The sequence below is a fragment of the Colossoma macropomum genome, unplaced genomic scaffold (assembly GCF_904425465.1).
Source record: "Colossoma macropomum unplaced genomic scaffold, Colossoma_macropomum, whole genome shotgun sequence".
In the NCBI taxonomy this organism is placed as follows: Eukaryota; Metazoa; Chordata; class Actinopteri; order Characiformes; family Serrasalmidae; genus Colossoma; species Colossoma macropomum.
Genome location: NW_023494788.1, coordinates 1,509,277 through 1,523,496, shown reverse-complemented (window position 1 = coordinate 1,523,496; position 14,220 = coordinate 1,509,277). Strand labels below are relative to the sequence as shown.

Genomic DNA, 14,220 nt, shown 5'->3' with positions numbered 1-14,220 from the left:
AACCTCAGTAACCTAAACCTAGTCCTAACTTCAGTAATCTAAACCTAATTCCGATGTTAACCTCGGTAACCTAAACCTTATCCTCAGTATTCGAAACCTAATGTAACCTCAGTAGTTTAAACCTAAACCTAATCTTAACCTTAGCAATTTAAACCTAAACCTAATCTTAACCTTAGTAATTTAAACCTAAACCTAACCTTAACCTCAGAAATCTAAACCTAAACCTAATTTAACTTCAACATATTTTTTTTACTTAATCTAAATATAAATCTGATGTTAACTTAAGTGATCTAAATCTTAACATAGTTAAACCTAAACCTAATCTTAATTTTTGTAATTTAAGCCTAAACCTAAATTTAACCTCAATAATGTATACATAAATCTAATCTTATCCTCAGTAAGTTAAACCTAAATCTAATCTTAACTTTAGTAGTTTAAACCTAGACCTAATCTTAACTTCAATAATTTAAATCTAAACCTAATCTTAACCTCAGTACTTTTAATCTAAACCTAATCCCAGTACAGCACTGTTAGTGATAGTGGCACAGATGTTTAAATGTGTGAAACAGTTTTCCTCTAAATAAACCCGATCAGGCTTTAATACAGTGAGATAATATGATCTGTTTGTATTAAAAACACAGGCCAAACTCCTTTAAACTTGTGATGGTCAGTAGAAGTTCAGTCCAGTCCAGCACTGTGAGCGGCTAACAGGCCCCCGAGCTGCCCGACAGGCGGTTTATAAAGAGAAGCAGAGCTGCTGTGTAAGGCTGGTGTGAGTTGATCGTGGCCCAGTGAGCTGCTGTGAGTGGAAACACTGTGTGTGTGATTTTTCACTCACAGCTGTTCTGCTGGCAGCCTGAATAAACCAGTAATGGACCTGCACTGAGCCTAAAGCAACACCTCAGCCCCAGATCACTCTCAGCTACTACTGTAACACATCTCAGACCCAGATCACTCTCAGCTACTACTGTAACACACCTCAGATCACTCATCTACTACTGTAACACACCTCAGCCCCAGATCACTCTCAGCTACTACTGTAACACACCTCAGCCCCAAATCACTCTCAGCTACTACTGTAATACACCTCAGATCACTCATCTACTACTGTAACACACCTCAGCCCCAGATCACTCTCAGCTACTACTGTAACACACCTCAGATCACTCTCAGCTACTACTGTAACACAGCTCAGATCACTCTCAGCTACTACTGTAACACATCTCAGCCCCAGATCACTCTCAGCTACTACTGTAATACACCTCAGCCCCAGATCACTCTCAGCTACTACTGTAACACACCTCAGCCCCAGATCACTCTCAGCTACTACTGTAACACACCTCAGCCCCAGATCACTCTCAGCTACTACTGTAACACACCTCAGATCACTCATCTACTACTGTAACACACCTCAGCCCCAGATCACTCTCAGCTACTACTGTAACACACCTCAGATCACTCATCTACTACTGTAACACACCTCAGCCCCAGATCACTCTCAGCTACTACTGTAACACACCTCAGATCACTCATCTACTACTGTAACACACCTCAGCCCCAGATCACTCTCATCTACTACTGTAACACACCTCGGCCCCAGATCACTCTCAGCTACTACTGTAACACACCTCAGATCACTCTCAGCTACTGCTGTAACACAGCTCAGCCCCAGATCACTCTCAGCTACTACTGTAACACAGCTCAGCCCCAGATCACTCTCAGCTACTACTGTAACACACCTCAGCCCCAGATCACTCTCAGCTACTACTGTAACACACCTCAGATCACTCATCTACTACTGTAACACACCTCAGCCCCAGATCACTCTCAGCTACTACTGTAACACACCTCAGATCACTCATCTACTACTGTAACACACCTCAGCCCCAGATCACTCTCAGCTACTACTGTAACACACCTCAGATCACTCATCTACTACTGTAACACACCTCAGCCCCAGATCACTCTCAGCTACTACTGTAACACACCTCGGCCCCAGATCACTCTCAGATACTACTGTAACACAGCTCAGATCACTCTCAGCTACTACTGTAACACAGCTCAGATCACTCTCAGCTACTACTGTAACACACCTCAGATCACTCTCAGCTACTACTGTAACACACCTCAGCCCCAGATCACTCTCAGCTACTACTGTAACACATCTCAGCCCCAGATCACTCTCAGCTACTACTGTAACACATCTCAGATCACTCTCAGCTACTGTTGTAACACACCTCAGCCCCAGATCACTCTCAGCTACTACTGTAACACATCTCAGATCACTCTCAGCTACTACTGTAATACACCTCAGCCCTAGATCACTCTCAGCTACTACTGTAACACATCTCGGATCACTCTCGGCTACTACTGTAACACACCTCAGCCCCAGATCACCTCAGCCCCAGATCACTCTCAGCTACTACTGTAATATACCTCAGCCCCAGATCACTCTCAGCTACTACTGCAACACACCTCAGATCACTCATCTACTACTGTAACACACCTCAGCCCCAGATCACTCTCAGCTACTACTGTAACACACCTCAGATCACTCTCAGCTACTACTGTAACACACCTCAGCCCCAGATCACTCTCAGCTACTACTGTAACACATCTCGGATCACTCTCAGCTACTACTGTAACACATCTCAGACCCAGATTGCTCTCAGCTACTACTGTAACACATCTCGGATCACTCTCAGCTACTACTGTAACACATCTCAGCCCCAGATCACTCTCAGCTACTACTGTAACACACCTCAGCCCCAGATCACTCTCAGCTACTACTGTAACACATCTCGGATCACTCTCAGCTACTACTGTAACACATCTCAGCCCCAGATCACTCTCAGCTACTACTGTAACACATCTCAGCCCCAGATCACTCTCAGCTACTACTGTAACACACCTCAGCCCCAGATCACTCTCAGCTACTACTGTAACACATCTCAGATCACTCTCAGCTACTACTGTAATACACCTCAGCCCCAGATCACTCTCAGCTACTACTGTAACACACCTCGGCCCCAGATCACTCTCAGCTACTACTGTAACACACCTCAGCCCCAGATCACTCTCAGCTACTACTGTAACACACCTCAGCCCCAGATCACTCTCAGCTACTACTGTAATATACCTCAGCCCCAGATCACTCTCAGCTACTACTGCAACACACCTCAGATCACTCATCTACTACTGTAACACACCTCAGCCCCAGATCACTCTCAGCTACTACTATAACACACCTCAGATCACTCTCAGCTACTACTGTAACACACCTCAGCCCCAGATCACTCTCAGCTACTACTGTAACACACCTCAGCCCCAGATCACTCAACTACTACTGTAACACATCTCAGATCACTCTCAGCTACTACTCTAACACATTTCAGATCACTCTCCGCTACTACTGTAACACATCCCCAGATCACTCTCAGCTACTACTGTAACACAGCTCAGATCACTCTCAGCTACTACTGTAACACATCTCGGATCACTCTCAGCTACTACTGTAACACATCTCAGACCCAGATCACTCTCAGCTACTACTGTAACACATCTCGGATCCCTCTCAGCTACTACTGTAACACATCTCAGCCCCAGATCACTCTCAGCTACTACTGTAACACATCTCAGCCCCAGATCACTCTCAGCTACTACTGTAACACATCTCGGATCACTCTCAGCTACTACTCTAACACATCTCAGCCCCAGATCACTCTCAGCTACTACTGTAACACACCTCAGCCCCAGATCACTCAACTACTACTGTAACAGACCTCAGATCACTCTCAGCTGCTACTCTAACACATTTCAGATCACTCTCCGCTACTACTGTAACACATCTCGGATCCCTCTCAGCTACTACTGTAACACATCTCAGCCCCAGATCACTCTCAGCTACTACTGTAACACATCTCAGCCCCAGATCACTCTCAGCTACTACTGTAACACATCTCGGATCACTCTCAGCTACTACTCTAACACATCTCAGCCCCAGATCACTCTCAGCTACTACTGTAACACACCTCAGCCCCAGATCACTCAACTACTACTGTAACACATTTCAGATCACTCTCCGCTACTACTGTAACACATCTCGGATCACTCTCAGCTACTACTGTAACACATCTCAGCCCCAGATCACTCTCAGCTACTACTGTAACACATCTCGGATCACTCTCAGCTACTACTGTAACACATCTCAGCCCCAGATCACTCTCAGCTACTACTGTAACACATCTCAGCCCCAGATCACTCTCAGCTACTACTGTAACACATCTTGGATCACTCTCAGCTACTACTGTAATATACCTCAGCCCCAGATCACTCTCAGCTACTACTGTAACACATCTCGGATCACTCTCAGCTACTACTGTAACACATCTCAGCCCCAGATCACTCTCAGCTACTACTGTAACACATTTCAGATCACTCTCAGCTACTACTGTAACACATCTCAGCCCCAGATCACTCTCAGCTACTACTGTAACACATCTCAGCCCCAGATCACTCTCAGCTACTACTGTAACACATCTCGGATCACTCTCAGCTACTACTGTAACACACCTCAGCCCCAGATCACTCTTAGCTACTACTGTAACACATCTCAGCCCCAGATCACTCTCAGCTACTACTGTAACACATCTTGGATCACTCTCAGCTACTACTGTAACACATCTTTCCATTTTTCAGTTTCCGCTATTAATTTTTTAGTTTCTTCTATTAATTATTCAATTTTCACAATAAATTGTTCAGTATCTGCTATTAATTATTCAGTGTCTATTATTAATTATGCAGTATTTGTTATTAATTATTATTCAGTATCTGCTCTTATTCAGTTTCTTCTATTAATTATTCAGCATATGCTATTAATTATTCAGTGTCTACAATGAATTATTGAGTATCTATTCTAAATTATTGAGTATCTACTATGAATTATTCAGTATCTACTGTGATTTTTCCAGTCACTACTATAGTATGAAGTTTGATTTGAAGAAGGCTTCAGAACTGAGTGTTCATTTTGACCCTGTATTTTCTCAAATGGGACTAATCTTGTCTCCTTCAAACATTTTCCTGAGTAAGAGCAGTGATGCCTCATTAACCACTTATAATTAAAATTACAGTATGTTTTTAATAATCTCCTTCATGGTTTAATGAATCCTCGACTAACAAGGTCAGTAAAAGGAAACGGTTCCATATAAAACAGTGGGTTTCCAAACTGAGTTTCGCTGGTGGGAGTCGCTGCAGTGAGCGGTCGGGTCAGGGTGTCTTGGTGTGAAACTAATAGAGATGTTAGTGAATGACCCGAGTGTGGTGTAACAGGTCTGTGTGTGTGTGTGTGTGTGTGTGTGTGTGTGTGTGTGTGTGTCCGTGTCCGTGTCCGCTGCAGAATAACAGCTTCTTTATGTCAGAGGGAGGGTTAAAGGTGTGTGTTTGGGGTTGTTGGGTTTGTTCCCCTGATTTACACACTCACTCCGCCTCTGCGCTCAGTACTGAGACTGCGCCGGTGTAGACGTTACCTGTCGCCCAGTGACCCTCACCATCACATCTCACAGTTCACTGAACTGCGTGACCTGTACCTTAGTTTTGGTTCTTTTTTAATAAAACAAATGACTGAACATTTCATTTTGCCACTACCAAAACATCATGTAACACTACCAAAACATTATCAGATGTTTCGGTAGACAATTTTAGTTCATTTTGAGCAGAACTCCATAACATAAACCAGTAGATGACTAGCAAACATGGCTGTTTACTAGCGCTGGACCTGAATATCCGAATATTCAGAAATTTGTTCGTTGGGCAGATATTCGGATTTTAATTATGGGATTTGGTTATTCTTTTTTTTTGTAGGTAATTAATAAAGGTTTTAATAAAGTCACCTTCAGGAACTGAATTCAGAGCGTTAGATGAGGGTAAACGCTAATCTCCGCAGCACTTTGGCCAGAAGGTCCCCAGTTTGACAGTTTCTGAATTAAGTGAGTCTAAATAAATGAATTGAAATTATTTGTGTGTGCAGAGATGCTGCAATCAGATCGGCCAAATCTCCGCAGGACTCAGAGCGACGAGACGCCCGGAACTGCCAGCCCCCACAGCAGGTCAGGAAACAGCTATTATCAAAATAGAAGGTGTTTTTGAAATCTGTAATGCATATTTAAGCTGTTTTTGATCAAATTCTGCTGCAGTTTTGTTCCTCAATCAGCTTGTAGCAGCAGAGACTTTGAACAGTTGCTGCTTCAGTACAGGAGGTGGTGCTGTGTGACAGTCTGTAGATAGGAGGCAGAAGAAGTCTCGCAGAGTTAGCTTGTATTAGCCATTGTCAGTTAGTTAGCGTTAGCTACTTTTAGTCATCAGAATTAGTTAGCTTTTTTCCATGAGCAGAGTTAGCTAGAGTTAGCTATTTCCAGTCAGCAGAGTTAGCTATTTCCAGTCAGCAAAGTTAGCTATAGAGTTAGCTATTTCCATTTAGCAGAATTAGCTATAGAGTTAGCTATTTCCAGTCAGCAGAGTTAGCCATAGAATTAGCTATTTCCAGTCAGCAGAGTTAGCTAGAGTTAGCTATTTTCAGTCAGCAGAGTTAGCAAGAGTTAGCTATTTCCACTCAGCAGAGTTAGCTAGAGTTAGCTATTTCCAGTCAGCATAGTTAGCTAGAATGAGCTATTTCCAGTCAGCAGAGTTAGCAAGAGTTAGCTATTTCCACTCAGCAGAGTTAGCTAGAGTTAGCTATTTCCAGTCAGCAGAGTTAGCTACTTCCATTTAGCAGAGTTAGCTATAGAGTTAGCTGTTTCCAGTCAGCATAGTTAGCTAGAGTTAGCTATTTCCAGTCAGCAGAGTTAGCTAGAGTGAGCTATTTCCAGTCAGCAGAGTTAGCTAGAGTTAGCTATTTCCAGTCAGCAGAGTTAGCTAGAGTTAGCTATTTCCAGTCAGCAGAGTTAGCTAGAGTTAGCTATTTCCAGTCAGCAGAGTTAGCTATTTCCAGTCAGCAGAGTTAGCTATAGAGTTAGCTGTTTCCAGTCAGCAGAGTTAGCTATAGAGTTAGCTGTTTCCAGTCAGCAGAGTTAGCTAGAGTTAGCTATTTCCAGTCAGCACAGTTAGCTATAGAGTTAGCTATTTCCAGTCAGCACAGTTAGCTATAGAGTTAGCTATTTCCACTCAGCAGAGTTAGCTAGAGTTAGCTATTTCCACTCAGCAGAGTTAGCTATAGAGTTAGCTGTTTCCAGTCAGCAGAGTTAGCTATAGAGTTAGCTGTTTCCAGTCAGCAGAGTTAGCTATAGAGTTAGCTATATCCATTCAGCACAGTTAGCTATAGAGTTAGCTATATCCATTCAGCAGAGTTAGCTATAGAGTTAGCTATATCCATTCAGCACAGTTAGCTATAGAGTTAGCTATATCCATTCAGCAGAGTTAGCTATAGAGTTAGCTGTTTCCACTCAGCAGAGTTAGCTATAGAGTTAGCTATTTCCAGTCAGCAGAGTTAGCTATAGAGTTAGCTACTTCCATTTAGCAGAGTTAGCTAGAGTGTTAGCTGTTTCCAGTCAACAGAGTTAGCTATAGAGTTAGCTGTTTCCAGTCAGCAGAGTTAGCTATAGAGTTAGCTACTTCCATTTAGCAGAGTTAGCTAGAGTGTTAGCTATTTCCAGTCAGCAGAGTTAGCCAGCTAGCATTATCCATTTTGTCACGTGTGCAGTTGTATATGTGATGCAGCTTTGTGTTATGCGTGTCACTTAGCTGAGTTAAATAACATAAGAATTTAAATCTTTTCATGATGATTCGAAATATGAAACCAAATACACCACATACAGTTCACTGTCCATTAGAGAGGATAATAGAGTGAATGCAGGTGAGTTTATAGAGCTTTACGTTTAAATTTACGGCATGTAAATGTGCTTATTTAGAGCAACTTACAAAAGAGTTTTGTTGTTCACTCAGAGAAAATTATCTTTAATTAGTACAAATAGATTACAGTAAAAACTACAGATGAGCTCAGAGACTGACAGAAAAGAGTCAGAAACATAGACTTCACAGAAACTGACAACAGAAAAGAAACATACACAACAGAAAGAAAGTGCTAAACATTACGAGATGTACTAGATAAGTGTTCGTTCATAGTGTTCTAATAAATTTCTGTATTGCAGGGGAGCCACTGACAAATTCCACTGTTATATGCTCCACATAACCCATCTGTTGGGTACCTGCCTACAGCAGGCCTTAAAGGGGAATTCTGCAGATTTTCCAAAATTCCCCCATAATTGAGTGTTTGAGGTGTAAACAGAGTGATTCAGAGTGGTTTGGTGTGAAATGGTTCAGATGATGGAAAATAGTGGAAAATCTGAAATAATACATTTTCTTTGGGACTATTTTGCCTCACAGCGCCCTGCATGTATCCCTCCACCATGAATGGAGTTTAAGTTCTTTAAACTATCATAAAACAGTGTCTCAGTCATCAGGCAGTGAATTCATAACCATTTCATGTAGGAACTTTCTGTGAGGGAGCTTTTAGAGGTGGACGTCTGGTTCCTATCACCACCACTGTGAACAGTTCTGACTTAAGTTTCTTTAAAACGGAGCGTTTCACACCAAACCACTCTGCATGCCTCTGGTTGCAAGTTAATCAATTTATGATGCAGAAATTTTGATAAATCAGTGGAGTTCCTCTTTAAAGTGAACGTTTTAGTACTGGAGGTTTGAGACTAATGTATTTAACAAATAACGGTAAATTTATAATTGATGGTGCTTTAAACATGAACTAAAGTGCGGGTGGTCCCACTACTTTTAGCTTATAACTTAATTATGTGCAGTTTATCTGTAAAACTTTGAGCGTATGATAATCTGTGTGTTTAGGACTCAGAGACACTCTGCTGCTGGATCTCGTGCGGAGTCTCCCAGCGGCTCGAGGGGAACGACTCTCACTAACGGAGAAATAAACGGAGAAACCTCCTCACACCACCGCACGGGTACGCTTCACCCCTGAAAACATTACATATCACATATGAATAGTTACGTTTTCAAATAATATACGCATATATGTGTGCTCAGGTAAAGGTGAGCTGCCGGTGGAGGTGCTGGAGAATGGGCGTGGCAGTCTGGGGCCCACCCCCCCTCCCTCATCTCCATCACTCAGATCTGCAGGAAACAGCGTTCCTATTGGTCCAGACAGTATAGCCCCACCCCCTGCAGATGCAGCCCCACCCACCACTGATGACCAGCCCACAGAGCCTGCCATGGAATCCTTACCTGCAGGGTGTGTGTGTGTGTCTGTGTGTGTGTGTGTGTGTGTGTGTGTGTCTGTGTCTGGGTGTGTGTGTGGGGGGGTGTGTGTGTGTGTGTGTGTGTGTGTCTGTGTGTGGGTGTGTGTGTGGGGGTGTGTGTGTGTGTGTGTGTGTGTCTGTGTGTGTGTGTGTGTGTGTGTGTGTGTGTCTGTGTCTGGGTGTGTGTGTGGGGGGGTGTGTGTGTGTGTGTGTGTGTGTCTGTGTGTGGGGGGGTGTGTGTGTGTGTGTCTGTGTGTGGGTGTGTGTGTGTCTGTGTGTGGGGGGGTGTGTGTGTGTGTGTGTGTGTCTGTCTGTGTGTGGGTGTGTGTGTGGGGGGGTGTGTGTGTGTGTGTGTCTGTGTGTGGGTGTGTGTGTGGGGGTGTGTGTGTGTGTGTGTGTGTGTGTGTCTGTGTGTGGGTGTGTGTGTGGGGGGGTGTGTGTGTGTGTGTGAGAGGGGCATGGTTGCCTCATCAAACATTTCTAGGTTGCATGTACAGTTTTGTGTGTCATGTATGTGCAGTTGTATAAGTTTCTGTCACGAGTGTACGGTTTTATATCGCGTGTGCAGCTGTATGTGATGTAGTTGCATATGTTGCATGTGCAGTCACAGTAAGTATTTGTGCAGAATTCCATTATTAATCCTTCTCTCTCTCTCTCTCTCTCTCTTTCTGTCTCTCTTTCTGTCTCTCTCTCTCTCTCTCTCTCTCTCTCTCTCTCTCTCTCTGCAGCTGGGAACAGAGAGTTCTCCCTCATGGGCGGGTTTATTACGTTGATCACAACACCAAAACTACAACCTGGGAACGACCCCTCCCACCTGGGTCAGTATCTATATATCTCCCTACCTTTTTTATCACTCTCTACATTTTTAAATGTCAACATTTCAGTGAGCTTTAATCACACATATGAACTTCACATCATATTTACTTACTGTGTTGACAAAGCATCACCGAAATAACAAGAAGAGAGAACACAAGGAGATTTAAGAAATCAATGCAAAGAGTTCAGTTTAGTTTTTAGTTTAATTAGAAAAATATTACAACCCCATTGTAAATAAAAACAAAATGCAATGACGTGCAAATCATTTAAACCCTGTATTTCATTGAAAATAGTACAAAGACAACATAGCAAATATTTAAACTGAGAAATTCTGTTGTTTGAAAAATATTTGCCCATTTTGAATTTGATGCTCTAAAAGTTGGGACGGGGGAACAAAAGGCGTGTAAAGTTGTGTAATGCTAAAAAAAACACCTAGTGGTTGATTGGCAACAGGTCAGTAACACGATTGGATATAAAAGAGCATCTCAGAGAGGCGGAGCCTTTCAGAAGTAAAGATGAGGAGGGGTTCACCACTCTGTGAAAGACTACACAATTAAATAGTGCAACAATTCAAGAAGAACGCTTCTCAAGATAAAATAGCAAAGAACTTCTGCTTTTCATCATCTACAGTACATAATACCATTAAAAGATTCAGAGAATCTGGAGAAATCTCTGTATGTAAGGGACAAGGCCAAAAACCAGTATTTGCTGGCTGTGATCTTTGGGCCCTCAGACAGCACTGCATTAAAAACAGACATGATTCTGTAGTGGAAATCACTGCATGGGCTCAGAAACACTTCTGAAAAGCACTGTCTGTGAAAACAGTTCATCACTGCATCCACAAATGAAAGTTAAAACTCAAAAACGCAAAGAAGAAACTGTACATAAACAGGATCTAGAAACGCCACCGCCTTCTCTGGGCCTGAGCTCATTTAAAATGAACTGAGATGAAGTGGAAAAGCGTCCTGTGGTCTGATGAATCAATATTTGAAATTCTTTTTGGAAATCATGTTCACTGTGTCCTCCGGGCTAAAGACCACTCAGCTTGTTATCAGTGCACAGTTCAAAAGCCAGCATTCATGATGGTATAGGGGTGAATTAGTGCACATGGCATGCATGACGTGCACTAAACTGACCTGTCTGCAGTCCAGACTTGTCACCACTGAAAACATTTGGCACATTATGAAATGAAAAATATGACAAATGAGCCCCTGAACTGTTGAGCAGCTGAAATCCTGTATCAAACAAGAACAGGAAAACATTTCACTTTCAGAACTACAGCAGCGTCTCCTCAGCTCCCAAACACGAGTGTTGTTGAAGTAGAGGTGATGAAACACAGTGGTAAACAGGCCCCCGTCCCAACTTTTTTAGAACGTGTTGTTGGCATAAAATTCAAAATGGGCAAATATTTTTCAAAAACAGATTTGAACATTTGATATGTTGTCTTTGTACTATTTTCCTTTAAAATTATTTGCATGATTTGCACATCGTGATAATCCTCAACCAATTAGCGTGGTGCTAACTGCACTACACCTGGTCTACCTTTGCTTCAAACCGTGTGGGTTTGTTCAATAATCTCTAAACACGTCTTGGCTGATGTTCTGGCTTTGGGGTAAGGACCCCTACAGGGGGGGGGCTCGGGGAACATGATTTTTCACTGAACTATCGCTTTAAAGCGCTGGTGTTGGTGTGTTCTGGTTGCGAAAGCGTAAAGGTCGTCCTGCTTCAGTTTTTCCGCTGCAGTTCGAGCTGGAGGAGAACAGAAGCTCTTTCAGAACAGGCGGCTCTTCTGAGGCTCAATTAGCGTAGCGCGCTAAGAGCAGCTCGGGGCCTGCGTTGGCCAGTCTTTGGGAGACAGGAGAGTGTGAGTGGAGTGTGTTTGAACAGCACACACACACACACACACACACACACACACACACACACACACACACATGTACAGTCTGTGCTGCTCTGTGGGAGAGACTTCAGCCTGGAGAACACAGAGAGAATATGTGCTGTTTTCCCTGCTAAATTCTGCTGTGCTGAGGTCAGAACTATGAGAATAGCCACAACCTCAACACCACCCCCCACCACCCCCCGACACAGTGTGTTTAGATATGAGCTCCATACATGGAGATAGACTAAAACAACACAGCTCTGTGTGAATCTGTGTGTTTATGTGTACAGGTATACATACATAACAGTAAAATCACCTCCTTGTTTCTACACTCACTGTCCACTGTATCAGCTCCACTGACCGCATAGTTTCACTCTGTAGTTCTACAGTTACAGACTGTAGTCCATCTGTTTCTCTGCATACTATGTTACTCTGCTCTTCAGTGGTCAGAACCCCCGCAGGACCCCTACAGAGCAGGTATTATTTGGGGGGTGGGTCATTCTTGCACCAGCGCAACAAACACTAACACACCACCACCACGTCAGTGTCACTGCAGTAATAATGATATGAGATACGTAGATGAAGAAAAGCAGAAGTTCTTTGCTATTTTATGTTGAGAAGCGTTCTTCTTGAATTGTTGCACTGTTTGATGGTGCGGTCTTTCACAGAGTGGTGAACCCCCCCTCATCTTTACTTCTGAAAGACTCCGCCTCTCTGAGATGCTCTTTATACCCAATCATGTTACTGACCTGTTGCCAATCAACCACTAGGTGTTTTTTTAGCATTACATAACTTTACCAGCCTTTTGTTCCCCCGTCCCAACTTTTTTGGAACGTGTTGTTGGCATCAAATTCAAAATGGGCAAATATTTTTCAAAAAATAATAAAATTTCTTCATTTCAACATTTGATGTGTTCTCTTTGTACTATTGTCAATGAAATACAGGGTTTAAATGATTTGCATATCATTGCATTTTTTTTTTTTTAACATTTTGCACTGGGTCCCAACTTTTTTGGAAATGGGGTTGTATTTAGACACCTGTAGAAACATTTAACTTGAGTTTATACTCACATTTATTCAAATAAATAAACATTATTATAATAATTCCACATGTTCATGGTTCTCCTGAGGTCAGACCACCTGACATGGTAAACAGAACCGTTCTAACCACGACTCAAACATCACACTTTCACTGAATCTGTGACCTTGGCATTGCATCATGAAGGTCGCTTGGGGTCTTTTTATGATGAAGTGTCCTGGCCCCTCTTTCAGAAAAAATGTCAAAATAAAAGTTCTTTGTTTTTGGTTGTGACATTTGAGGAAGTAAGAACTTGTGGACAAAAGTTTTTCAGTGAGTTGAGCTTTTTTAAAGTTGCCTTATTTGCAACATGGTCCTTATTTAAAAGCTTTCAAACATAAAATCATGGCAAACTATTTTATTAGGAATTCTATAACTAAATTACCTTTTTTGGTATTTTACTTAATCAACATATAGGGTTGTACGGTTGCACCACCTGACATTTTTGGAGGAAAAAAGAAATTAAAATGAGTTTTATATGGATGCACTGAAAATGGTTCACACAAAAGAGGCATTGTTGAATAATTTGATATGTCATATAATTATTCAATTATTTTTTGGGACAAAAATGTACTTGGACATGTCAATGAACCATATATGTATGTGTATATATATATATATGTGTGTGTGTGTGTGTGTGTGTGTGTGTAGGTGGGAGAAGCGTGTGGATCAGCGTGGCCGGTTCTACTATGTCGACCACAACACCAGGACCACCACCTGGCAGCGGCCCACACCTGAATCCGTCAGAAACTACGAGCAGTGGCAGAGCCAGCGGAGCCAGCTACAGGGAGCCATGCACCAGTTCAACCAGCGATACCTGTACCAGGTGAGAGAGAGAGAGAGAGAGAGAGAGAGAGAGGGTATGTGCTGTATGTACTGTATGACCTGTGACTTCATCCTCCTCTGTTTCATCCGTTCGGTCTTCCTGCTGTGACCCGTCTGTCTGAACTCTTAGTACTTTTCCAGTCCTCCTGCCTCACTGACTCAGCTGTCGCCTGCAGCAGTGCATGCTGGGTACAGTGGCATACCCCGGGGGCGGCACTTTTGTGAGGGCGTTTTATTCGGTTAAGAATAATAAGCTGCTTTGGGCGGGTTGTTGAGAGCTAATTACTGTAAATGTTGCAGAATGTCCGATCCAGAGCTATTTCTAGCTCCGCCTCCTGCAGCTCCACCCAGAGGATGAAACAGGAATAG

The 14,220-nt window shown here is 42.8% G+C and overlaps 1 protein-coding gene across 1 annotated transcript in view; it reads left to right on the top strand.

Moving 5' to 3' along the window:
• The window catches only part of wwp2 (WW domain containing E3 ubiquitin protein ligase 2), a 63,624-nt gene that overhangs the window by 13,516 nt on the left and 35,888 nt on the right, over positions 1-14,220 (top strand). Inside the window, exons 6-10 of the mRNA XM_036567997.1 lie at positions 6,026-6,104; positions 8,848-8,960; positions 9,043-9,247; positions 9,983-10,072; positions 13,678-13,852. Of these exons, the coding sequence (XP_036423890.1) occupies positions 6,026-6,104; positions 8,848-8,960; positions 9,043-9,247; positions 9,983-10,072; positions 13,678-13,852 (662 nt within the window). The remainder of the gene's footprint in view (positions 1-6,025; positions 6,105-8,847; positions 8,961-9,042; positions 9,248-9,982; positions 10,073-13,677; positions 13,853-14,220) is intronic.